Raw genomic sequence first — 26,300 nt, forward strand, 5'->3', positions numbered from 1 at the left:
TTTTTGAAGTTTAAGCCTAACTTTGGCAGTGTCCGAAGGAATAGTACACACCTATTTCAAATGCAAGAACTTAATGACTAATCTGAGACTCTGAGTAAATAGCCACAAATGAGTATTTCGAAAATCAGTATGATGACTAACAAGTGAGCAGGATACAAGAAACACACCAAAAAATCACTCACAAATATGTAGCAACACACATCAATCTCCAATAATAGGAAGTCGGGTCAGGACGAAAATCAACATATGTCAAGAATACTGTTGCCATGTAAACCTCAGATAATGCAAATGATGCTTCACACTTACGAGAGAATTTAGAGGATTATTCAATTTTTAAAGTATGTAACTGTTGTGCTACCTAAGATTAAATACATAACAGCTACATCGATACATAGTATTTGGATGACTGGTTAGGAAAACAGATGGGAACAAGGGAAACACAAAAATATTTCTTCCTTGGGAGTTTAAAATAAAACGAAAGAAACAAATTCAAGAGGTGGAATGGTGGAAACTTGAGGGGTAATGGAGTTCGATAGCATTTGCTCACCAATCATCAAACCTGTGGGGAACAATAGCTTTCTTTCATTCGTTTCCTTCTCTTTTCTGTCCATTCCCACTTGTTTGTTCCATTCGGTTAGATTAATAACAAAACATCCAGAGTTTATTAGCATTACCAAGTCAAACATTTTGTCAGGGCATATACAAGTCATCACATGTTGATCCTTGAAAAACAAACAGCTTGCAATGCATACTTTTCATCATGTCAGAGCAGTCAAAATCCACTGTGACCACCATTGACTAACAAAGACTATTATTAACATAAAGAGATAAACTCAAACGCAAAGAAAGAAGTTATTTTTTTGTTTGTTCAGCACATCTCAGAATTTTATGAAGTATCACTTATTTTATAAGCTCTTTTTAGACAAAACAACAAAATCATATCACATAAGCAAAAGATCCCTATACATCTATCAAAGACTGATCCTGTGTTCGGCTTAGCAGTGGAGGGAGACATTCAAATTCACATTTGGTGATGTCTAACGAGATTCTCACCAAAACACAAACTCTGCATTGAGTGAATAACACAAACTTATTCTGAGATGAAAATTTCGAAAACATAAATCACTTAAAACTTACTCTTAACCAAAAATCAATTTTACAAAATCCAAAACAATGCTAGCAAACTATATCACCCAAATACGAGTAGACTAGACACAAATTGAAAATTGAAAACCATCACCCATTCGAAAATTATATATCACTAAACTCAGTTAGACCATACTCAGACACATTCAACTGAACTCTGAGTCCCACACAAACATTGACTTGATCATCCAAATAAGTACTCTTTTTTTGTCTGTAGACATAATATATGCAATATCTAATTTGTATTTCGAGAACATGACTTTTGCTGGTCATACATTATTTTAGCACAGCATAAATCAAACACAGGAGCACCAGATCGACCTTGTGTCCCAAATTAGTACACTAGCACCAACCACGGTTTGTTAATGTTACACAACAAAGGAAAAGACACTGAGAACTATGAAAGCCAGCAATGTGAGAGGGGAAATCAGATCAACATAAAAGATGGGTCTTTCGTAAGATCATGAAAAAAGAGAGAATCCCCAGAAAGGAAAAATGAAAAAGAAGAAGACCCAGATAGAGTAACTCAGCGAAACATGCAGAGAAAGCACTGCTGGCAAAGGTTTTGGAGAAGGAGAGGTCGGATTTGGACTTAGAATCTGCCACCATGGTGTTTTGAAAGGCTGAAGCTCAGTTCCTGTGTCTGGAATTTGGAAGTGTGTTTTGGATTTTGGTGATTGGTTTCTGAATTAACATCTATTGTGTTGCAAAATGCAGCATTTCCTTAAGCTGGCACCGTCCACTTGGGAGAATAAAATGAGCGCATGTTGCACGCTTCCTTGTTTAGTGTTTATGTTTTGCAATACACTGACGAGGCTGAGTCAGGGATGAGTTGGAATTTTCTGAGTTTAATTTCTACGTATTATTTGTTTGGAATAATTAATTAAAAGTACATAAATAAAATTTTAAAGTACTTATTATAAAATTGATTAAGCAGGATATTCAAGGGCAATCATTAAAAAACCTTTTTTTTTTTTTGGAAAGTATGTGACAACTAGAGAGCAATTTAACTTTCAAGATCAAGTTTTTCTCTTTTTTCACCTAGAGACCAACATGTTTATGTGTAGTTAAACTCTCATTTATTGGAGTTTGATGTTACCTAACTCATTCTCATATATATTTTCTAAGTTATTAATCTTAGTTATTATTCAGTTTTATTACTCTACCTTCTTTACTCAATGCTTGTTAGGATTTGATCTCTTTTAACTTGAACCTTGGATTTAAAATTGATTGGAAAACACTTGTGAATCTTTGAACTAAAGTAAAGCAACTAAGGGTGCTTATCTCTTGGAATGAAGTAAATGCTATTAGTTTTTCTTAACCTCTTCTTTTAAAGCTTGTTTCTTGGTTAAGTTATTCAAGGAATTGATAAATTAATCAAGAAACTTAGATTCCAACTTGTAAGGAATTTAGGGTTGATTATACTTGTGAGCGATTGATAAATTCAAAATTGTGAAATATCTTCAATCATGTTGCTACAAGAAGGACAAAGCAGTTAGATTCATTACCCCTTTGAGGACAACAAAATATCTTGAAGCACTTATTTAAATGCTCTGGTAGCAGTCAATTACCAAATTTCTTCATTACCCTTACCATTTATTAGTGTGAAATAAGGTATCTTTCTCATTCTCTTCAATTTTTTCATGACATTGTTTATGGAAACAAGCCAGAAAGTTGAGTGTAGCTCTTAGTTTCAAGTCTTATACAAAAAGTAAGGTTTCTCTCTTTCTCTTCTCACAAAACAATAAAAGAGATATTGTCTTAATAATGATGGCTAACTGATAAGTGCTTTAATTTCTTTTATCTTAAAGCACTTATCCGATTTTCCTTGACTTGAAAACTTGATTTGTCGAAGATTTAACTTAAATTTTGATAAGTGTTATGTTGTCACTGAGTTTATGGCCCAATTTGGAGCATTTATATCAATTTTCAATAGCTTGAGATCTTGTTTTGAACTCAAAATGTATCTAAATTGGTAGGTAACCATATTTTATCTTTGAATCATGTTTTTAGGTGACTTATAAGCATTTGGTTGTTATTTTATAGTTTGGGAGAAAGTTAGGAAAAAAGGAAGGAAGCAAAGGACAAAGAGGTGAGTTCAAAGTAAAAAGAATTTTTGTCTAAGTCTCCATGCTAAGCCTTAGATCCATGCTTAGCCTTAGCTTGGCAAAGAGTCAAGGAACAAACTTCAATCTTCACGCTAAGCGTGGACATTGTGTTGAGCTTCAATGTTCCAGAAAGTCACTCCCTTCCAGACCAATCCTTCATGCTTAGCGTGAATTGTACTGACATGTCATTACTCAGATAAGACAAAAAAAATTTATGACCTAAAAGGGGGAATTTCAAGGACAGAAGAGGGGAGGAACCTTTCTTGGAGTCTAAGTGGCTGATGGAGGACCATCCAAGGAGGCTACACACTTGAAGGCCATTAGACCTTTAACTAGGTCCATGGTTAGGAGGCTGGAGGAGGCTTCTACAAAGGAGGTGCTTCTTAGTACTTTGCTCTTCATGAGCATTGAGTATGATTCCTCTTATTAGTCTCTTAGTCTCCATTGTATATACATTGTATGATACTTATACATAGTAGTTGCTTGTATAGGTGTAATTTGCCTTTGTATTTATGAGGCACTTTCTTCCTTTTATTTTAGGTTATCTTTTAGGAGTTTAGGGTATGTTACTTGGAGACTTTTGCTCCATTTGACCTTGTATTATGGGTCATTCATTTTTTTTATTTTTTAGTAGTAAAAGTGGGGTGACAAATAGAAAGGTGTGTAGGTGCAACTAGTAATTGGGCCTAGATTGGGTCTAGGCCAAATTTTACATATTGGGCTTGTTTTGATCCATATTTTCCAAGGAATTGATTTAGCCATGTCTCACCTTCATATGGTGAACCTAACTAAACCAACTCCAAGTTTTTGGATTGGATTAAATATAGAAAAAAGTAAGTGGGCCACCGAGCTTGTCTTCCTTGGCCGAATTACTTGGTTGCCTTATACACTTGGAAAGCTTGTGCTACAAGCTTCTAACTTAGCTTGCTTCCCAAGCTTCTAAGTTAGAAGCTTGCTCCCCAAGCTTCTAAGTTAGAAGCTTGCTCCCCAAGCTTCTAAGTTAGAAGCTTGCTCCACAAGCCTCCTAAAAATCTAGGACGGTCAAGCCAAGCTAACCATGGCTCTTTTGAGCCATAGTTAGCCTAGCTTGCACCATAAGTTTTCTCACCCTATATAAACCTTTTTCTTACTTTTGTAATCACTTTTGAGGATATATGAGAGTGAATTCCGAAATTGTTCAACCAATTTCTCTCTTCTAAAAGTCTCAACCTTTTTGATATTCATTCAATCCTCTTATCCTCTTGTACAAGAGTGTGGTGAGGATTAAGTGACTTATCTTTATTCCAAGGAGTAACACCTCTTGAAGATAGTTCTTCACCAAACGTTGGTGAAATCCAAGGTTTCTCCTCCATTGGAAGCCTTGGAAAAGCTTGAGAAGAATCAAGGGGCCAAAGATCTAGGGAGAAGCTTGAAAAGGAATCAACATCAATCCGGTTCCAAAGCAAGTCTTCCATCAGTGGCGGTTGGAGAGCTTTGGAACCATCAAGATCAAGCTTCTTCCTTTCTTTATCATTTTATAGAGTTTTACATGTCTATATGTAGCTAATCTCACTTTTGTTGGGGTTTGATGTAACGCACAGTTTATATATATATATATATATATATATATATATATATATATATATATATTCTTATACACCTAATATTTGTGAGAAATGTAATTAAAAAAAAACTGCTTATATTTTACATTATTAAATATTCATTACAAACTATTCTAGTATTATACAAAGTACCTATTTTACATACTATATTTTTTTTATTACCTTCATGATAGTAATTACATTGGAGGCTGAAATAAGTTTATAATGGGATTAACATGGTTGGCGGGTGGTAGGAAGAAAGTTACAATAATATGTCCATCTATATGAATTGGATTTTCATGGTTAGGGAAGAAAAAGAACGTAGATAACCCTATTCCTTGGAACGTAACAGAATTGTTGATAGCGTCAACACCTCAATTCCCTCCGGGAAAGACGGCAGTAATCACGGCTGTAAAAGGACCTGGTATGGCGGGAATATCCATCTATTTTGTTATATATTAAATTTTTCAAAACAAGAAATAAGGAGTGAGAACAATTATTAAATAAATATATTTAATTAAATGAAGAACAAGATTATATATAATAACATAAAAATTAAATAATAAAATTTGAATCATTTTAATAGTGACTAGTCAGGATAAATGAACATTATTGTAGTATCAACCAAATGTTAACAGAATATTTTATCATGAAAGATTACTCATTTAAATCCCCAAGGTCAAACCTCCAGCTATAAATAATTCAAACTTTATCTTCTATGGCCATAGAGCAATATTTATTTTTAAAATGAGTCAAAGACATTTTAATAAAATTATATTATAATTAATTTAAAAATAATAACGCTAAATAAATATGAGAATTTATCATTATTTAAGCTTTAATTAAATAACATATACGTAAATAAAATATATTAAGAGCCCCAAATAATTAAATGGCAATGATAATCATTATAGAATAATTAAACAATATAAAATATGGACATATTAATAATTATTATGGATAACAATAAGCATAGAATAAACAAATAAATGAGGTTAGGGACACCTCACTAGAAAAAAAATAACATAAATAAATAAATATAGGAGTATAAAAATTTAAAGAGATAAAGTTCTCCTCCCCCTTACCTTGAAGTATACACTTATTAGGATTCTATTCTTACGTTGGGGTTTCTCTCGTTCTCTCTTTTGTTTTTCTTTACCTCGTGCTTCTTACAATTTTAGTGAAACTGAGGCCTATTTATAGGCAAATGGAAGTTGACTGAGTTCACTACTTTGGGAAGAATTCTTATCCCCGTAATGATTTCAGCTTGTTTTATACTTATCCCTCTTATCTTATATTTACTGCTCTGAACTGTGAACGTAATGGCTTACGTTATTTTGCCTCATCCGTACTATACATGTATATATTCCCTGCCACACTGCATATATATATAAACCTACTGCACATGTATATATCTGCTGCCACATAACTGCATAAGTCCACTGCACATTTTTTTTTTTACTCATTACTCACATAATACTCACATACGTAATAGGGTTCACAATACACGTTTCCTTCCGTCCTCCCCACTTTCACATAATTGTTTATTAAATAAACATGTAATTTATATTAAATAATTTGTTATGTTATTATAAATATCTATAAGGTCATATATATATATATATGTATGTATTTAAATATACTTACTTATATATATATATATATGTATTTAATGCTTAAAAATATTATTCTAAAAAAATATATATGAATTATAACTATTTTCTAAAAAAATAATAATATAACCAATTTTATTTATTTTAAATAAGATAATTGAAATTTAAAAGAAATATTATTTTAAGAATATATATATATATATATATATATATATATATATATATAATGTTGTATTACAAATTTAGAATATTACATTTGATATAACTAAACACATTTTCATGTGTAAACTTTAAGTGATTAATCTTAGTTGTTATTCAGTTTTATTGCTCTATTTTCTGTCAATAATGCTTGTTATGGTTTGATCACAGTTAACTTAAACTTGAGGTTTTTAAGAGATTGAAAAATGATTTTAAACCTTTGAATGGAAATAAAGCAACTAATGGTGTTTATTGCTAGGAATAAAGTAAACGCCATTAGTCTTTCTTAAGCTCTGGTTTTGAAAACTGGTTTCTTGGTTAAACTATGCAAGGAATTGATAGGTTAATTTAGTAACTTAGATGTCAACTTGTAAGGGATTAGGGTTGGTTATTTTTAAGAGTGATTGATAAATTCTAAATGATGATTATTGTGAGCTTAGTGATAAACATGAGAGGAAGGTTTAATGAAGTCAAACCCCAACATTTATTAATATTGTTTTAGAATCAAGTTTTGCACCCTAAGTATTTACAATATTGTTTTAGAATCAAGTTTTGCACCCTAAGTATTTACAAAAATACCAAAATGAATTCTTATAACATTTCATATTGTTTGCTTACATTATTTACTGTAACAAATCAAATTCTTTTTGCTTTTTGGTAGCTTAGTTAGTATAACAAGTGAATTTGTGAAGTGTTGCACAAGTCCCTTGGGAGACGATACTCATACTTTCATTAAACTACTTATACGATTTGGTACACTTAGCAATGATGATAACAAATTTGTAGAAAGTTAACTATAGTCTTTAATTCACACTAGTAGGTTACTTACAATCTTTTTGTTGTTATTTTGTAGTTGAGAAGAAGGTTGGTAAACATTGAGAGAAGCAAAGTGACAATTGGTGAAGATTCAAGAGAGAAGAAATCTTTGCCTAAGTCTCTACGCTTAGCCTTAGTCTCACGCTCATCTTAGCCTGATTGAGAATCATTTGAGAAATTTCAAGTTCCACACTAAGTGTGGAAACTCACACCCATCATTAACCTTCTAGAGGAGAATTTGAGTTCCATGCTTAGTGTCATAATCCCATGGGCTTTGTGCTAGTTGATCTTTGTCTTACGTTAAGCATGCAAATTAAAGCTTAACGCTAGAATTGCTGACATAACATATTGAGATGAGAAAAAAGGTTTTATAACCTAAATGGGGGATGTTTGAGGGCAATCATTAAATAAACTTTTTTGGAGAGAGAGTGTGATAGTTGGAGAACTCTTTAACCTTCAAGATCAAGCCTTTCCTTTTTTTCACCATTTATAGTGTTCTATGTGTCTATGTATAGCTAAACTCTCCCATATTGTAGTTTGATGTGACCTAACTCATTTCCATGTATATTTTCTAAGTTAATAATCTTAGCTTTTTTTTCAATTTTATTACGCTATCTTCTTTACTTAATACTTGTTATGGTTTGATCTTCCTTAACTTGAACCTTGGATTTTAAAATGATTGGAAAATACCTGTGAACATTTAAACTAAAGTAGAGCAACTAATGCTGCTTATCTCTAGGAATGAAGTAAATGTCATTAGTCTTTCTTAAGTTCTTATTTTTAAAGTTGGTTTCTTAGTGAAGTTATTTAAGGAATTGATAAATTAATCAAAGAACTCAAGTTCCAACTTGTAAGGAATTTAGGGTTGATTATACTTGTGAGTGATTGATAAATTTTAAATTATAATTTGCTTGAACTTGTTTGTAAATATGAGAATAAGGTTTGCTGAAGTTAAATTCTAAGATATTTTATTATTGTGTTAAAATTAATTATTGTATTCTAAGTGTTTGTAAAAATATCAAAAAGACTTTTTATAACATTTATTTATATTCAAGCACTTTATTTCGTGCAATCAATCAATATTTTCATTTTTGATAGCTCAGTTTAGCATAATTAGTGATTTTTGTCAAATATTACGTAAATCTTTTATGAGACGATGTTCATATTTATCATTAAACTACTTACAATTGTATAATTTAGTACACTTGATAAGGAGATAAATGGAAATTTATCCCTAATTTCTTTCCTATCTTTCCAGTTTCCATTATTCTAATTGCTGACCAACACCGACAATAATTGAATAGGAACTAGATGGTATATCCAAAACTGTTACAAAAATTAGGAAATTAAAAAATTATGTAATTGTTAGCCACTAACTTGCAATAAGAGTCAAGTTGTTTTATATATTTTCTCTTAATAAATACAAATATAGTATGAAATGGTTGATAGATAATTTTGTATCGTGAATATATGAATAGGAGTTTAGTTCTTGGATTTGTGTGTAAAACATCTTTTCAAAGAGGTCAACCTCTTAATGGATAGTAATCATATTGGACGGTATATATAATTCTGATTCAATGTTTACTCTACAATCATGGCTTCAAATGATACATTATCTGACATAGATTTGAATATTGGTGTAGAAGACAAATTTGCTTTTGATATCAATACAATTTCATATTCTCAAACACCGAAGACAAATAAACATGAAGAAGGTATGACATATTGATACAATTTTAAAAGTGGCCAGCAATGAGGAACTTAACCATTTATAGTGCTCTACTGCAAAAAAAATAAAAAAAATGTTGACGGAAAATTGCATAAGCAAGATACAGTGTTATGGTGGCTTTTAGTTTCTGTGAGAACTGTTCTGTTTATTCAACGTTTGTAAACGAGACAAGGAAAGCGAGATGCAGGATGTGTCTCAAAGGAAGGGGAAGAATTGTGGAGTGGACACGAGAATTCAAATTGATCTGGATCAAATTCGTGAAACCCCTTTGCATCAACGAACAACCATTCGATCTTTAGCATGTGCCCTGAATATAAACCTAACTTTAGTGTTTAGGCTTGTAAGATCAATGGTTATATGATGTCATTCCAATGCAATAAAATCACTATTGAAAGAAGAAAATAAAAGATCACGGTTGGAATTTCGCTTGTCAATCCAACATTTAAAGTTATGCACAATATTGTTCATATGGATGAGTAGTGGTTTTTCTCAAAAAAAATAAAAATAAAAAAACAGAATTATTATTTGCTGCTAGATGAGGAAGAACCAAACCGTACTTTTATAAGAAAAATTACATTGGAAAAGTTTATGTTTCTAATTGTTCAAGCCCAACCATGATTTGACACATAAGGAGAAAAAAATCAATAACTTTGATGAAGAGAGAAGTCATTAGATAATTTTTTTTTTTTTATCGAGTAATAAGTCCTAGTGACTACAAAAGGAAAATGGCCAAAATTTAGTGGAAAAATTATCAGTTACTTAAATACTAGTTGATACTTATTTCGATTTGGTTGTAGTCACATTTTCTATTAAAAATGTTGGCTCTGTCGAAACTTCTATTTTTATTTCAGCTAGCTATTCTTATTCATAACAAAAATATAGTTTGTTCTTATAAAAATATGGTTTTTTCTTATAAAAATATCATGCTTTTGGTTGAAAATAGGACTAGTGTGTTCATAAGTTAAAGAAGATGACACAATTAGGTGTTTAGAGTTTAGAATTTAGAATTTAGAGAGAATAATGTGATTTATTCTATATAAAAATATAAGCTAAATGTAAAGTTATAGTTTATTGAATATAGGATAAAAGAAAAATATTGATTAAAATGTAGAATTACCTTTTCATATATTATAATAAACTTTTTTTTTAAATCACATTTGAAGTGATGTTAGTATGTTAATATTCATTATTTTTATCAAAATGTTGGGACCTTTTCTTGTTGTAACTCTCGATATTTAAAAGTATATCAGTAAAATTTAATATAAATTATATTGTATGATAAAAAAACTGATCTCTTCATTCATTAAAAACATCTGGAAGTTGTTGATTTGATCAGGATATTTATTTTTCAGTAATGACTATAGATGTTTTAGATGAACTTTTAGCTTTCATTGAATTCTTCCATGAATCATGTCAAATATTAAGGACATTTTTTTAATCATTGAAAAAGTAATAAAAAGCAAACATATAACATTAAATTAAAATATTTTGATAGATAAAATAAAAAAGAAATTATTTATAAATTTTTACAAAAATATATATAAAAAATAGACCTTATATATACTTAAATACTATTATAATTTTTTTTTTAAATTTGAAGGATTAAAATCATATTTAAGTTAAAAAAAAATTATAAAATTAAAAATCAAATTACAAATCGTAATATGTACAAACTGCAGAATACTCAAAAACAAGAAGCATTTTTACTTCGTATACATATTAGATAACCAAGTTGGATATGGTTGGTCAGAAAAATCAATGTTTTCTAAAAAGAAATCTATATCACTTGAATCAATGTCAGCAGTGTTAGAAAATGGTTTGTCCAAGCTCTGAGGCCTGTCAGAAGTGTCAACATTATCCAATGTGCTCCTTACATCATCCCTCTCATTTGCTTTGTCTGAGTCACCTTTGACAGGAGAAATGCAACTACTTCCCTCTGTATAAGCCATTTCTTTTGAAGGGTTAACTGTAACTTTCGGTATTGAAATCACAGTGGGAGTAGCATCCGCATTACATGTTTTCACTGGAGAAGTCTTGATAGGAGAAACATGTGTACCACTGGGAGAAGAATCTGCCCTGGGAGCTGGAGCTGGAGGTGTCTCTGGTGATTTGATTGGAACAGAAAATGAATGTTGATTCAACAAGCATTTGGCAACACTGGATCCTTGAACCTCGGATCCCTTCACGACTGATGATTGACCTACAAAAAAAGAGTTGAAAAGCTACTTCATTATGGACAACATTACTTAACAGTATTTTTTGACCTGAGAATGGAGAGTAAAACTGTAACTGATGACAATTTGAAAACCTAGCATATACTTAATAGATGTACCACCTAGGAGACAATACCTTGAACATTATTTTTTCTACCGGGAGGTCTACCACGAGGCTTCTTTGAAGCAGCTGGGAGGCCCACTGCTTCACTATCTTTTCTCTTCCTGTCAGATGCACTGATCATGGGTGTAGACAAATTTCCTGTTCCCACATTGGTATTGACAGGCATGGGTAGTGACATTATATTAAACACATTTGGCGAAGGAAGAGGAGTAGTACTAACGGTAGAAACACCTAAGAAGGCAAAGCATATAGCAATGTTAATACATCTTAAGACAACCTGAAAAGTGGATGGACAAGTCACCTTTCAATTTAATTGAAACTTTATCCTAAATACGTTATGGTGAACTCAACTATTAATTGATAAATTTAGTTTACACATGTCAAATACAATAGTAAGTGGCCCTAAGTAAACATCAACCTCCTAATACTGATACAAGTTTTCTTATCAGTCATTTATAAGTGACAAAAAAAAAAATTGAAATCTAAACTTTGTTCTTAAAGTAATTAAGATATTTATTTGCTCAAAGCTTATGGCATATTATAAATTCCAGTTTGAAACCACAATTACATTGCAACTAAACTTTCATACTATTGTAATCCACTTAAGTGATGACAATGCATCCACAAATTAACACCTAAACTCAATTTGAAGTCATCATAACATACATAACTAAAAACAATAACATCCATAACGTTGACTGTTACCACAATTTAAACAGTTTTAATAATCAAAATTAGAGAAAAATTGGTTTCAAATTGAACCTAAACTTTGTTCTTTAAATAACAGATATTTCTTTGATCAAAACTTATGACATGTTTTAAATTCTAGTTTGAAACCATGACTGCGTTGCAGCTAAACTTTGTAGGAATAAAACTATAATAAAGACCATAAGGTTTTTTTTTTTTTTTAAGAGATTATGTGTATAATTGACCACTTCTTGATTTTACTAGATATAAAATTGAAGATATTATCCCTAATCAACATTTAGGATTTTGTCAATATAATTTTAATTTAATAAATACAAACGATTTTTTAGAGTATCTTTTTAAATATCCAAAGTTATTTACATATTTTAGAAAATTTTACATGTTATTTTATAAATATTTTCTAAAAATATTTTTCTAGATAAAACTTTTAGATTTTGATCTTAGGCCTCTAAAAATTGAGTTTTCAATTAACAAATAAAATCCAAAATCAAATTTACGCTTCAACAAATTTTCATGCAATATTGTTACCCACATAAATAATTACAATAATGCATCCACAAACTAATCCACAACTCAATTTGAAGTCATCATAATATACATAACTAAAATAAGAACATCCATAACCTTGACTCCTACCACAACTTAAACAGTTTTAAATAGTTGCAATTTTAATAATCAAAGTTGCAGAAAATTGACTGCAAATCAGGCTACCACATTGAAACCGATCACAACCAACATTTAAAAATTAAAACAAGAACATTCAATAATGACCTATTTTTCATCCTCATGTACCTGGATGAGTTTGGGAACAAGCTCCTGGTTGAGGAACCATTGCATTATTTGCGTTCATCACGGCAACATTCGGTGGGGGTGGCCTTGGAAAAGTGTTGTGCGTGTTCATGGCATTCTGAATGTGTCGCAATAGAATCTGACTCCTGTTTCTCTCTTGCATTACTGCTACCCTTTCTTGATCCAGTAATGCCTTATGTTCCTTCAAGCATGTATACTCATCCAACATCTTCTCCAAGCTTAGAAAACGCTCCGAAGCCTATAAGACAGTAAAATTAAAATCAAAATTTGAAAATTGCTACTGGATCAAGAACCTTATGTATATTTTGAGTCTGAGTGTATATTCTAGTCACTGAAACTATTCTCATCATTTTAGAAACATATGTTTTACTACTTATCTCTACTTGAAAGGAAAAAGAGAAAAAAATCAAAATATATATCTAAAATATTCATATCTATGTTTTTATATTAAAATTATAAAAATATAAAAATAAATTTGAGAATGGGAGAAGAATTGTGATTGATGATTGATGTGTGTAAGAAGGAAAAGAGAAAAAAGAAAAGAAGGGGACCTGAGTGTTAACCAAAAGAGAGAGAGCGTCTTTAGAGAAGGAGGAGTGGGTGGTGGAAAAGTTGTTGTCCAAGAGATATTGATTAACGATGATGGCAAGTAGATTGGGTGAGAATGACTCACTGTCACTGTTTGTGGACATTGTGTTTTGCATTGTAAACAATGGCAAAGAACCACAAGAATTATGGTCGCAGTCGCAGTCACAGTCGCAGGTGAATTTGCAATCGCTCCACTTTGTTGCTTTTATAAGACACACAACGGCGGGACTTTTTTTCGTTTCAAAGTCTCAACGTAATTTATTTTAAATTACTGCCAGAATATTAATTCAAATTTTTAATATCAAAATTACAAATACATATATTAAAATTGGCAAAAACACAAAAATCTATTAGTTGATAACGGTCTTATCACTACGAATCTATTTAAATATAATTTATTTAATTGGGAATAGATGTATTTTTAATTAAATTCTCGCTTAGCTGTAAAAAAAATTCTTAAAAAATAATATATAAAGTATTAAATATTATATTGTGCTAAAGTATTTTTTTAGAGACTTTTCTTTAACGAATGAATTTTTAGGAATTTTTTTATCTTCATATCTAATTTTAATTTTGTTATGCAATTTTAACATGAACCTATATATTATGTGAGAGTGTTTTTAAGAGTTTATTTCAACGAGAAAATTTGTAAGATTTTTTTTAGTCCCTTATCTAATTCAATTTTTTTATCATAATTATTTATGAATTAAATAATAATATTTTAAAATAAATTATCAAAAAATAAAGATAAATTTTTTTATAATATAAACTATTATTATAAATCTAAAATATAATTTATATATTTAAAAATATTTATGTATATTAATTTTAAATGTAATTTATATATTTAAATATAATATTTATTTATATACATAATAGATTATAAATTTTTATTATATATAATAAATATGCATGTACGTTACATATGCTAAAATTCTAGTAATATATAAAACACAAAACTATATTGCATGAAAATATTTTTAGGGACTTTTCTTCCACCAAAAGATTTTTAGAAATTTTTTTAACTTTGTATCTAATTTGATTTTTGTTTAGGTTAAATTACACTTTTAGTTTCTTTATTTTCATTAACTTTTAACTTTTAACTTTTAGGTCAAAATATGGAAAATTGATCCTTCCATCAATTTGGTATTCATTCATCATTAAATTTTGACATTGTTTGTTAATTTATCATTACTTAAGTGATGCAATATTTAGTGATTAAATATTTTTAGTTTAATGGGAGGATTAAAATTTCGTATTATAATATCAAAGTGATTAAATATTTTTAGTTTAAAACAGAGGAATCAAAATTACGAATTGATGAAAATGAAGAGACCAAAATTACAATTTAGTCTTTTGTTTATCATAATTATTTATGAATTAAGCTTTAAAATTTTAAAATAAATTATAAACAAATAAAAAAAATTGTGTCACAATATAAATTATTTATCGTAAATTTATAATATAATTTATATATTTAAAAATATTTATTTATTCAAATTTTAAATATAATTTACAGGGCTGTATCTAGGAATTTTAGGGCCTTAGGCAAAAATTAAGATAGGAGTCTATGTTAATATAACTTAATAATTTTTTTATTTTTCTAAAATTATTTATTAAAGTTTTATAATCAAGTAATTCTAACACCTCACTCTCAATAGATAATATAGCTAACTCATTCAATTTATCTTGTAATATAGTTGATCTTAAATATGATTTAATCAATTTTAATTTTGAAAAACTTCTTTCAGTAGTCACAGTAGTTAATAATATTCTACAAGTAATGTTAATAATATTCTATAAGCAATGTATGTATTTAGAAAAGAACATGATCTTTTTATATAGTTCAATATTTTTATTGGTGTGTTAATTTCATTTGTTAGAATTTCTTTCAATAACTTTAATTCTGAAAATAAATCAAGACCATCAATATCAGAATGATCCTCAAAACTCAATATTTTCAAGATTGATACAATATTTTTACAATTCATCTTCCCCTCAAGTTTTAAATTTTAAAAAAATCATATTTTTATATTCTATAAATTGTTCAAATCAACTCTAAATAGAAGAAATAGATTGACCTAATATATACAAAAAATAATTAATGCAAAAAAATCTTTTGCAGAATGAGCTATCTCATCATTATCAATGTCATCAAAATATTTTTTTCCTATAAATCTTACAATTTTCATTGAACTTAGGCTCTATATCCATTTCAATAGCCATTTCTTAGGCTCTATTTGACATATTTTACTGATTGGCTAAAATAAAAATAACAAGAAAAATAATTTTTAAAATTAAAAGAAGATAATAATGAAACAATAAAACCTAGAAAGGGAAAAATTATCTGTGAATGAAAATTTCTTTAAGCTATGACTATGCACTGTCGCAGCTATGAGTATCCAAAATCAAACCCGTAGTGACAATCACTTTGCGTGCACCTATAATGATAAACAATAAAAAAAAATGAGATCTAAAAATTGTAATTTGTAAATAAAAGTACTGTACTAAATTATTTTTTCTCATGCATTAATAATTAATTTACAATGTTTTAGAAGGGTTGATCTTGGCTTTTTAAAGACATGCAAGAAATCATGGGAAGAAGAAATCTTGTCACAATGACAAACTTCAATTTCAATAAAGGAGAATATGTGGTTATGATCCCCAGGATGACCCATGAATAATTCACAATGCAATATCATGTAAGAAGTGCACTACAATGGATTGTTAATAGTGATAACTAAGAAAATGCGTTGATGTTATTGAACCAATACCCAGAATTATACTAACTTAGTAGTTTTAAGGATCTTATAGAGTAGGAATTAACCCAGAAAAGAGGCAGAGTAGGACCATATTGCTCCCAATCAAGCTCTCAAATTAGACGCGAAAAATAAATTGAGAACGAGAATGGAAAGAGAATGAGAAAGAGATAGACTAGAGAGGAAGCAAAGAAGTTGAAAATCTATCATCTATAAAAAACAAAAGGAAGTAGTAGTGACTATTGAGTGTTGAGTAACTTTTCATTTACAAAAACTAATAAATGGGTTATGGTCTTTTAAGTAATTTTAATAATAAGAAAATAAGAAATATAAAAATATAAGATATGTGTCTTATAAAATATTGGGCCTTATCTCAAATATGATTAATTTTTAAAAAACTAATTTATATAAATAATACTACTATTAAAGAAATTTGGAGGCCTTATAAATTTGGGAGTTCTAGGTATTGATCTTAATTGCTTTATTGAATATCCAGCCCTGATAATTTATATATTCAAACATAGTATTTATTTATATACATAATTTATTTTAAATATACATATATATATATATATAATAAATATTTAACATATATATATATATATATATATACTGTATATACTAAAATATTAGTTAACGGTTGAAAATCTCCTTTCATTTTCCATAATCTCTTTTTAATTAATTATCTTTAATAAAATCTGTTTATATTTATTTAAAATATCCTTTCATCTTCCATAATCCTTTTTTCTCTTTTTAATTAATTCTTTAATGAAATCTTTGTTTATATTTATTTAAAATCTTCTTTCATCTTTCATTATTATCTTTTTTCTTCTTTTAATTAATTATCTTTAATGAAATCTTTGTTTATATTTATTTATCTAGAGACCACCCCTCTTGAGTTCTTTCTAACGAAAATTGTAACAGAAAATCTGTTATTTCTTCGACCTTTCTCTCTTATATCTATATTATATTATTTGTTTATCTTATTTCATCTATTACAATATTTTTTTATCTTAAACCATCACCTATAAAATCATCTTCTATCTATATTCATATATTATATATTAAAAAGAATTTAATTATATGATATAAATAATTGATTACAGTTATATATATTGAATTTGACTTATATGATGCAAAAGTTAAATTACTAGTTATATTTAAAATTTATATAAATAAATATTTTGAAATAAATAAATTATATTTAGATATATTAATTGTGAGGTAAGATTATCTTTATAATTATTGATACTTTATTTTAAAATTTAAAATAAATATAATAAATATAAATTGACAGGACAGAAGTTGTGGCTGTCTATGCAATTTGTCTAACAGTGCCCATTGTGTGTTTGCATCCTAATTGTGTATACATACTAAACATGCATATGTAATGAGTTAACACCTAATTCTGTCGTCTTCTTTAACTAATAAGAACAAACCAGATTTTTGCTATCAAGCACATTCAATCATATACCAAACATGCATTTATCATTAGCAAAAATAAGAATAGCTAACTGAAATAAAAATAGAGGTTTCGACATAACCAATATTTTTAATAGAAATGTGACTACAATCTAATGACTTCTCTCTTCACCGAAGTTATTGCTTTTATTTCCTTATGTGTCAAATCATGGTTGAGCTTGAGCAGTTAGAGACATAAACTTTTCCAATGTAATTTTTGCTTTTACAAATACGGTTTGGTTCTTCCTCTGATCTAGCAACAAATAATAATTCTCAGTTTTTTTTTAGAGAAAAACCACTTCTCATCCATATGAACAATATTGTGCGTACTTTTAAATGTCGGATTGACAAGCGAAATTCAAACCGTGATCTTTTATTTTCTTCTTTCAATAGTGGTTTTATTGCACTTGAATGACGTCACATAACCCTTGATGTTACAAGCCTAAATCATAACTGTATCTCACTTATGTAATTTTTCGTCAACATTTTTTTTTTGTTTGCAGTAGAGCACTATAAGTTCCTCATAGCTGACTACTTTTATCTTTTTTTCCCTGACTTGGAGGTTCTACAACTTCCATGTTGTCTAGGCTTCCATTCATGATTTCTGTCAAAAAAAAAAGTGAGATACTAAAATAATATAAATAATTTTAATTTCAATAAAAAAAATATAACTTACCCAAACAGAACCTTCAGTTTTTAATGGAGAACATGTTGCAAGACTATTTAAACATATTTTTGTAAATTATTAGACTTTATGTATTTTTAATGGAGAACATGATTGCAAGACTATTTATATATCTGTCTTTGGTGTTTGACTCTTCCTCGATAATGTTCCTCTCTTCCACAGTGTTTGCATTACCATCATGTTGCTCTTCAATGTTCATCGATTCTTCAACGTCGGACTTTTCCTATTTGCTCCTCTATTCTACAATGTATGCATTACCAACATGCATGTGGCTCTTCATTTAAGTCGAGAGTGAATGCTGATTTTGGGAGGATGTTTCTTGAGAATATTGAATACTATTGAGATTAAAAGCAAATTTCTCTTCTACTCCAATATTCAAATCTATGTTAGATAATGAAAATGTATCATTTTAAGCCATGATTGTAAAGTTGTAATTTTTTTAAACATTGAATCAGAATTGTATATACCGTCAAATATGATTAGTATCCATTAAGATTTAAGGGGTTGACCTCTTCCAAAAGATGTTTTTTCGTACACACAAATCCGAGAATCAAACTCCTAATCACATATTTAATGAGGAAGAGAAAATATATAAAAAAAAACATGACTGTTACCGCACATGATTCTCTGTCAGACTGAAGTGTGAAATTAAGGCTAAGTGTGGAAAATTAGCCAAAAATTTATTCTCTCTTGAATCTTCACCTATTGTCATTTGTTTCTCTCAATGTTTTCCAGCCTTCTTCCCAACTACAAAAAAGCTTGTAAATGACCTACTAATATGAATTAAAGATTATAGTTAACTTTCTAAAAATTTACATTAAATCTTGGATAAATCAAGGTCTCAAGGCAAGGAAAATCGGATAAGTAATTTAAGATAAAAGAAATTATAACACTTATCAGTTAGCCATCATTATTAGGACAAGATCTCTTTTGTTGTTTTGTGAGAAGAGAAAGAGAGAAGCCTTACTTTCTGTATAAGTCTTGAAACTAAGAGCTACACTCAACTTTCTGGCTTGTTTCCATAAACAATGTCATGACAAAATTGAAGAGAATGAGAAAGATCTTATTCCACACTAATAAATGGTAAGGGTAGTGAAGAAATTCGGTACTTGAAGATATTCTGCTTCCAAGTTTTCATTTGTTTGTATACCGCATGATAGCTGACTAGGCCGAATACTGTTGAGAATTACGTTGAAGTACACATCAACGAATTCAAACATGACAAGTATACCGGTCGTACAAGTAGTAAAAATATCGTATCCACAGGGATTAGAAGGTAAACTAAGCATTCATTGGCTACTTGTGACTTGAGAACAATCCCAATTTGTATGAATATGAATTAAAGAACAAAACTACTGGAATTGTTAAAAACACACAAATAATTGATTTAGAATGGAAATGGGGTAAGAAATGGCAAAATGGAAACTTGAGGTTGTGGGGGTTAGACTTTACCAAACAATATACTACTGAATCCTAGAGCTCTTGTTACATCTATTGCTCAGTCAACCATAAATTTACTCAGACCTAATCCCTTAGAGAAAGAGCCTAAGTGCAAAATATTGAATATCAATCCCTTGAGTACCCAATACATACACCTGCATTACCGATTAGGGTTTAAGACTACTAATGGGTCAAGCCCTATCCCTAGGTACAATCCCCACTAGGCATATGTTCAGAACTACTTTCAAGGATATTTCCCAATACTCAATGAAACCTTAAATCATGCAAAGGGTGATCAAGCCAAAGCAAGCATTAAGCATAGAAACATACACAACAAAGAATGAAACAACACACATATATATCATTAAACACAAAGGGATTACAATAGAGTTTGTTGGTTACATCAAAACCCCAATACAAAGGATAGAACCACTCAAAACTATGAGGGAAAAACTAAAATAGATATGGAAGAGGAAGTGAAGAATCGAAGGAATGATCCACACATGGTCGTTCCCAAGCCTTGGGAATCCCTTCCGCAGCTCCTAGAGGCGCCCCTGCGTGAATGAGGGAGAAAGCCCTCGAAATTTTCCATTTATACGAGCTTGGGGAGTCAGATTAGGGTTGCCCCGCCCGGCGCACAACACTTCGCGCCCGGCGCAGGTTTTCCCTGATGCTCAATTTTCTCGTGGCCTCTCAATTGTGCCTGGCGCAATTCCTTCTGCGCCTGGCGCGTTGTTATCCAGAGTGTGAGATGCCTCTGTTTTATGCCTGCCCGGCGCGTTTAACACTGCGCCCGGCGCGGTTGCCTTCTCTGCTCCTTAATTCTTTGATTTTCCACTCCTATGACCCTTTTATCCTTAATTCTCTATTTGAATACCTGCATATACAAATTAAAACAAATAGAGAACAATTATAATGCAATGGTACCAAGAATGGAAGAAATTAATTATTAAATCTTGTATGAAAACAAGTATAATTAAGGCTTAACAAATACCCGAGTTCGTGGACTACCAGGTCGAATACTCGAGCCCACCGACCACTCACAAACTGAACAGAACGTGTCGGTGTGCTCGGCCAAGTCACGAATTTACGCCAGGATAATTATGGAGAGGTTAATTTATGTAATGCACCGGATTAGCCCCCTAATTTCCCGGGGCCCAGTCCTCAATTGCGGCCTAATAAGAATCACTATAAATAGGACCCCAGCGAGGTACGTAACTAACTTTCACTTACCGCATTTACTACGCCGAGCACTTACTTGAGCGTTGGAGTGTCTTTGCAGGCACACCCCCTCACTTCGGACTACCCGGATAGGAACGAGAAGACCGAGACCCAGGACCAGACCCGCTACAACAAAGATAATTGAAGTGTGTATCCTAGCACTTGAACATTTGGCGCCCACCGTGGAGCCGAACCGACGTTTTCAGCCCCATTGAACTCTACGACTGAGACTGAGACATGGTAGTAACACGCAAAGGACCATCAACATCGACTCAACCGATCCCTAACCCCGAGAACAATCTCGTCATGAGCGGCCAAGAATGATACCCATATGGAATGCCTCAAACACAACCAAAGCCTGTGATACAAGAGGTTCGACCGAACGCCGATGGAGCCCAGCCTGACCTCCACGATGACTTGTGCGCATTGCGTGAGGAAATGGTAGCCATCCGAAGATAGAGAGAAGTCGATGCCAAGGAGTTGGCCGAACTGCGTCGGCAAAACACCGAGCTCCGAAGTCTGAACCAAACCTATGTGCCGTCAACTCCCACACTCCCAGAGGAGTCGGCCTATCATGCCCCCACCGACCATGTAACCCGAACACCGGTTAGTTCTTTGATTGGTGGCAAGATCGACACCACCACCCACTGGTTGAGACACCCCTTCTCCCGAAGGATAATGGTGACAACCCTGTTAGACCATTGGAAGAGCATGCCGATCGGGAACTATGACGGGTCCACCGACCCCGAGGAGCACTCGAACATTTTCCTAACACAAGCGACCCTCTCTACTTAAGATGACTCGGCCTTGTGCCGGATATTCCCCACATCGTTGAAAGGGAGGGCTCTAAGCTGGTTCACGCGATTACCGAGCGCTTCCATTGACTCATTTAGCGAGCTGTCATCCGAATTCGCTCTTCAGTTTGCAACGAGCAAACTGTATAGGACGACCTCACTAGCACTGGCGGGGGTTCATCAAGAGAAGAAAGAAAGTTTGAGAAGCTTCATGGACCAATTCAACAAGATTGCCATGGAGATCGACGACCTTAACCCAGCCATGGTAATGGATCGGCTGAGCACTGCCCTCAAGCCGGGGCCATTTGTGAATAGCTTGTGTAAGAAACCGCCCGGTGATATGAACGATTTCTGACGCCGAGCCAAGAAGTACATGCAAATAGAAGAATTGGCGGAGACTAGAAATCAGGCTAGAGCCGAGGAGGGATATGGACGAAAAGAACCGGGTCGAGACCTGAAGAGAAAGGTGAATGTCGAGCCCTCGAATGCTCGTCCCCTGAGAGGACCACGTTACACAATGTACACAAGACATTTTTAAATATTTGTCATGTCGTTCCTTATTTTACTATATATATACGTTTAGGTCGCGCTCATGCAGGTCCAATCTCGAATAACGCACACGTTGACACCGAGCAATCCTCGGCTGATCACTCAAAAAGTGCGCTCGAGCACGACAGGTTTCCCTCCCGAGTAACCTCCTCGGCTAAGGATGTACCTAGGCCGAGCATTACGCACATACGCCGCCGCCAAGCAATCCTCGGTTGATCCCTCAAAAAGTGAACTCGAGCCCGACAGGTTTCCCTCCCGAGTACCCTCCTCGACTAAGGATGTACCTAGGCCGAGCAGTACGCACATATGCCGATGCCGAGCAATACTCCGTCGATCACTCAAAAAGTGCGCTCGAGCCAGACAGGTTTCCTTCCCGAGTACCCTCCTCGGCTAAGGATGTACCTAGGCCGAGCACTACGCATGAACATGCGCTGACGCCGAGCAATCCTCGGCCGATCACTCAAAACGTACATTCGAGCTCGACAGGTTTCCCTCCCGAGTGAGGATGTACCTAGGCCGAGCACTACGACACGCGCCAACGCCGAGAACCCTCAGCCGACCATTCAATCTACACTCGCGCCACACAGGTTTCCCTCCCGAGTACCCTCCTCGGCTAAGGATGTACCTATGCCGAGCACTACGAAACGCGCCGATGCCGAGAACCCTTAACCGACCACTCAAACTGCACTCGCACCACACAAGTTTCCCTCCTGAGTACCCTCCTCGGCTAAGGATGTACCTAGGCCGAGCACTATGCACGAACATGCGTTGACGCTGAGCAATCCTCGGCCGATCACTCAACGTACATTCGAGCCCGATAGGTTTCCCTCCCAAGTACCCTCCTCGGTTAAGGATGTACTTAGGTCGAGCACTACGACATGCGCTGACGTTGAGAACCCTCGGCCGACTACTCAAACCGCACTCGCGCAACACAGTTTCCCTCCCGAGTGCCCTCCTCGGCTAAGGATGTACCTAGGCCGAGCACTACGCATGAACATGCGCTGACGCTGAGCAATCCTTGGCCGATCACTCAAAACGTACATTCGAGCCCGACAAGTTTCCCTCCAAAGTAAGGATGTACCTAGGCCGAGCACTACGACACGCGCCAACGCCGAGAACCCTCGGCCGACCACTCAATCTTCACTCGCGCCACAGGTTTCCCTCCCGAGTACCCTCCTCGGCTAAGGATGTACCTAGGCCGAGCACTACAACACGCTCCAACGCTGAGAACCCTCGGTCGACTACTCAAACTGCACTCGCGCCACAGATTTCCTTCCCGAGTACCCTCCTCGGCTAAGGATGTACCTAGGCCGAGCACTACAACACGCGCCGAGACTGAGCACGCTTAGACCAAATACTCTTAAGTCGAGCACTCTCGCGTGCTCTAACACATTTCACGCATCAAATTGCGTGACCCAATATTTCGAGACCGACCACACTTCGGCCGAACACTCTCGAGCCGAGCACTCTCGCGTGCTCCAACACACTTCGTGCATCAAATCTCGTGATCCAACATTCCGGGGCCGATCACGCTTTGGCCGAACATGCTCAAGCCGAGCACTCTCGCATGCTCCAACACACTTCGCGCATCAAATCGCATGACCCAACATTCTGAGGCCGAGCACACTTCGACTGAACACTCTCAAGCCGAGCACTCTCATGTGCTCTAACATACTTCGCGCATCAAATTGCGTGACCCAACATTCCGGGGCCGACCACGCTTCGGCCGAACACTCCCATGTCGAGCACTCTCGCGTGCTCCAACTCACTTGGCGCATCAAATCGCGTGATCCGACTTCGAGGCCAAGCACGCTTCGGTCGAACCCGAGCACTCTCGCGTGCTCCAACACACTTCGTGCATCAAATTGCGTGACCCAACATTCCAGGGCCGATCACCTCTCGGCCGAACACTCTCAAGCCAAGCACTCTCACGTGCTCTAACATACTTCGTGCATCAAATTGCGTGACCCAACATTCCGGGGGCCGATCACGCTTTGGCCGAACACTCCCATGCCGAGCACTCTCGCGTGCTCCAACTCACTTGGCGCATCAAATAGCGTGATCCGACTTTGAGGCCGAGCACGCTTCGGCCGAACACTCTCAAGCCGAGCACTCTTGCATGCTCCAACACGTGCATCAAATCGCGTGACCCAACATTCCAAGGCGATCACGTTTCGGCCGAACACGCTCAAGCCGAGCACTCTCGCATGCTCCAACATTCTTCGCGCATCAAATCGCATGACCCAACATTCCGAGGTCGAGCACACTTCGGCTGAGCACTCTCAAGCCAAGCACTCTCGCGTGCTCTAACGCTTCACGCATCAAATTGCGTGACCTAACATTCCGGGGTCGACCACGCTTTGGCCGAACACTCCCATGCCGAGCACTCTCGCGTGCTCCAACTCACTTGGCTCATCAAATCTAGTGATCCGACTCCGAGGCCGAGCACACTTCGGCCGAACACTCTCAAGCCGAGCACTCTCGCGTGCTCCAATACACTTCGTGCATCAAATTGCGTGACCCAACATTCCGGGGCTGATCACGCTTCGGCCGAACAAGCTCAAGCCGAGCACTCTCGCATGCTCCAACACACTTCGCGCATCAAATCGCATGACCCAACATTCCGAGGCCGAGCACACTTTGGCTGAACACTCTCAAGCCGAGCACTCTCGCGTGCTCTAACATACTTTGCGCATCAAATTGCGTAACCCAACATTTCAGGGCCGACCACGCTTCGGTCGAACACAATCAAGTCAAGCACGGTCGCGTGCTCCAGCAAACTTCGCGCATCAAATTGCATGACCCCACATCCCGAGGCCGAGCACACTTCGACCGAGTACTCTCAAGCCGAGCACTCTCGCGTGCTCCAACCCTAACCTACTACCACCAGAGTCAACCTCTTACACTGCGGTCGAGTCCTCCGGATTCCCATCGCCGACACCCCGAAACAGTAACCGTTCGATATAGACCATCCAACGGTCCAGATTTAATAGCCATGGGGCTTTTAACCGCCAAGGCCAACGTGGCAGGCTACGCCCACTGAGGTCTCGGCATAGGCTTCATCCGTTTAAGTAGTAGTCAGTAGATACTAATCCTAGACATCGGAACCGACGATCCTCCTCTTGTCAAGGGATCAACTTTACCGACTTAGCCTTACACTTTAGGGCTCGGCCACTATTACCATTCCTACCTGAGGACCTTATTATCAGCTAGTGGTCGGCAATGCACGATAGTCGACGACCATAAATATGTAACACGTCCAGTACAACCACCGAGGTTAGCAAAATCGACTACACTAGGAACATGCACACTACTACTAGCGGTCAGAAGCAACATCTGCCATTCCACGCTGAGAACCACAACCCTATACAATTAAATCGTCTTCGTCTTTCCCATCCTCGACGTTGCGGGGGTTGTATACCGTATGGTAGCTGACTAGGCCGAATACCCGAGTTTGTGGCCGACTAGGCCGAATACCCGAGTTCGTGGCCGACTAGGTTGAATACCCAAGTTCGTGGCCGACTGGGCTGAATACCCGAGTTCGTGGCCGACTAGGCCGAATACCCGAGTTCGTGGCCGACTAGTTCGAATGCCCGAGTTCGTGGACGACCAGGTCGAATACCCGAGCCCACCGACCACTCACAAACTGAACGGAACGTGTCGGTGTGCTCGGCCAAGTCACGAATTTACGCCAGGATAATTATGGAGAGGTTAATTTATGTAATGCACCGGATTAGCCCCCTAATTTCCCGAGGCCC

At 34.6% G+C, this 26,300-nt stretch overlaps 1 protein-coding gene across 1 annotated transcript; it reads right to left on the reverse strand.

The window, feature by feature from the left end:
• Positions 1–9,983: 9,983 nt before the first annotated feature.
• On the reverse strand, positions 9,984–17,114 carry LOC109799516 (uncharacterized). Its single transcript, XM_020360090.2, has 4 exons — positions 13,597–17,114; positions 13,028–13,283; positions 11,540–11,758; positions 9,984–11,390 (listed from the first exon to the last, which is right to left on the reverse strand). The coding sequence occupies exons 1-4, from the start codon at positions 13,747–13,749 to the stop codon at positions 10,894–10,896; spliced, it is 1,125 nt and encodes a 374-aa protein (XP_020215679.2). The 5' UTR covers positions 13,750–17,114; the 3' UTR covers positions 9,984–10,893.
• Between the last annotated feature and the right edge of the window lie 9,186 nt (positions 17,115–26,300).

Source organism: Cajanus cajan, chromosome 3 (assembly GCF_000230855.2).
Source record: "Cajanus cajan strain Asha chromosome 3, NIPB_CcT2T_4, whole genome shotgun sequence".
In the NCBI taxonomy this organism is placed as follows: domain Eukaryota; kingdom Viridiplantae; phylum Streptophyta; class Magnoliopsida; order Fabales; family Fabaceae; genus Cajanus; species Cajanus cajan.

Excerpts from the sequence above, each read along its gene's own strand:
- LOC109799516 (XM_020360090.2), bottom strand. The coding sequence starts at position 13,749 with ATGCAAAACACAATGTCCACAAACAGTGACAGTGAGTCATTCTCACCC. Across the intron at positions 13,284-13,596 it reads CTCTTTTGGTTAACACTCAG|GCTTCGGAGCGTTTTCTAAG; the intron begins GTCCCCTTCTTT and ends ACTGTCTTATAG. Across the intron at positions 11,759-13,027 it reads TTGTTCCCAAACTCATCCAG|GTGTTTCTACCGTTAGTACT; the intron begins GTACATGAGGAT and ends TTGCCTTCTTAG.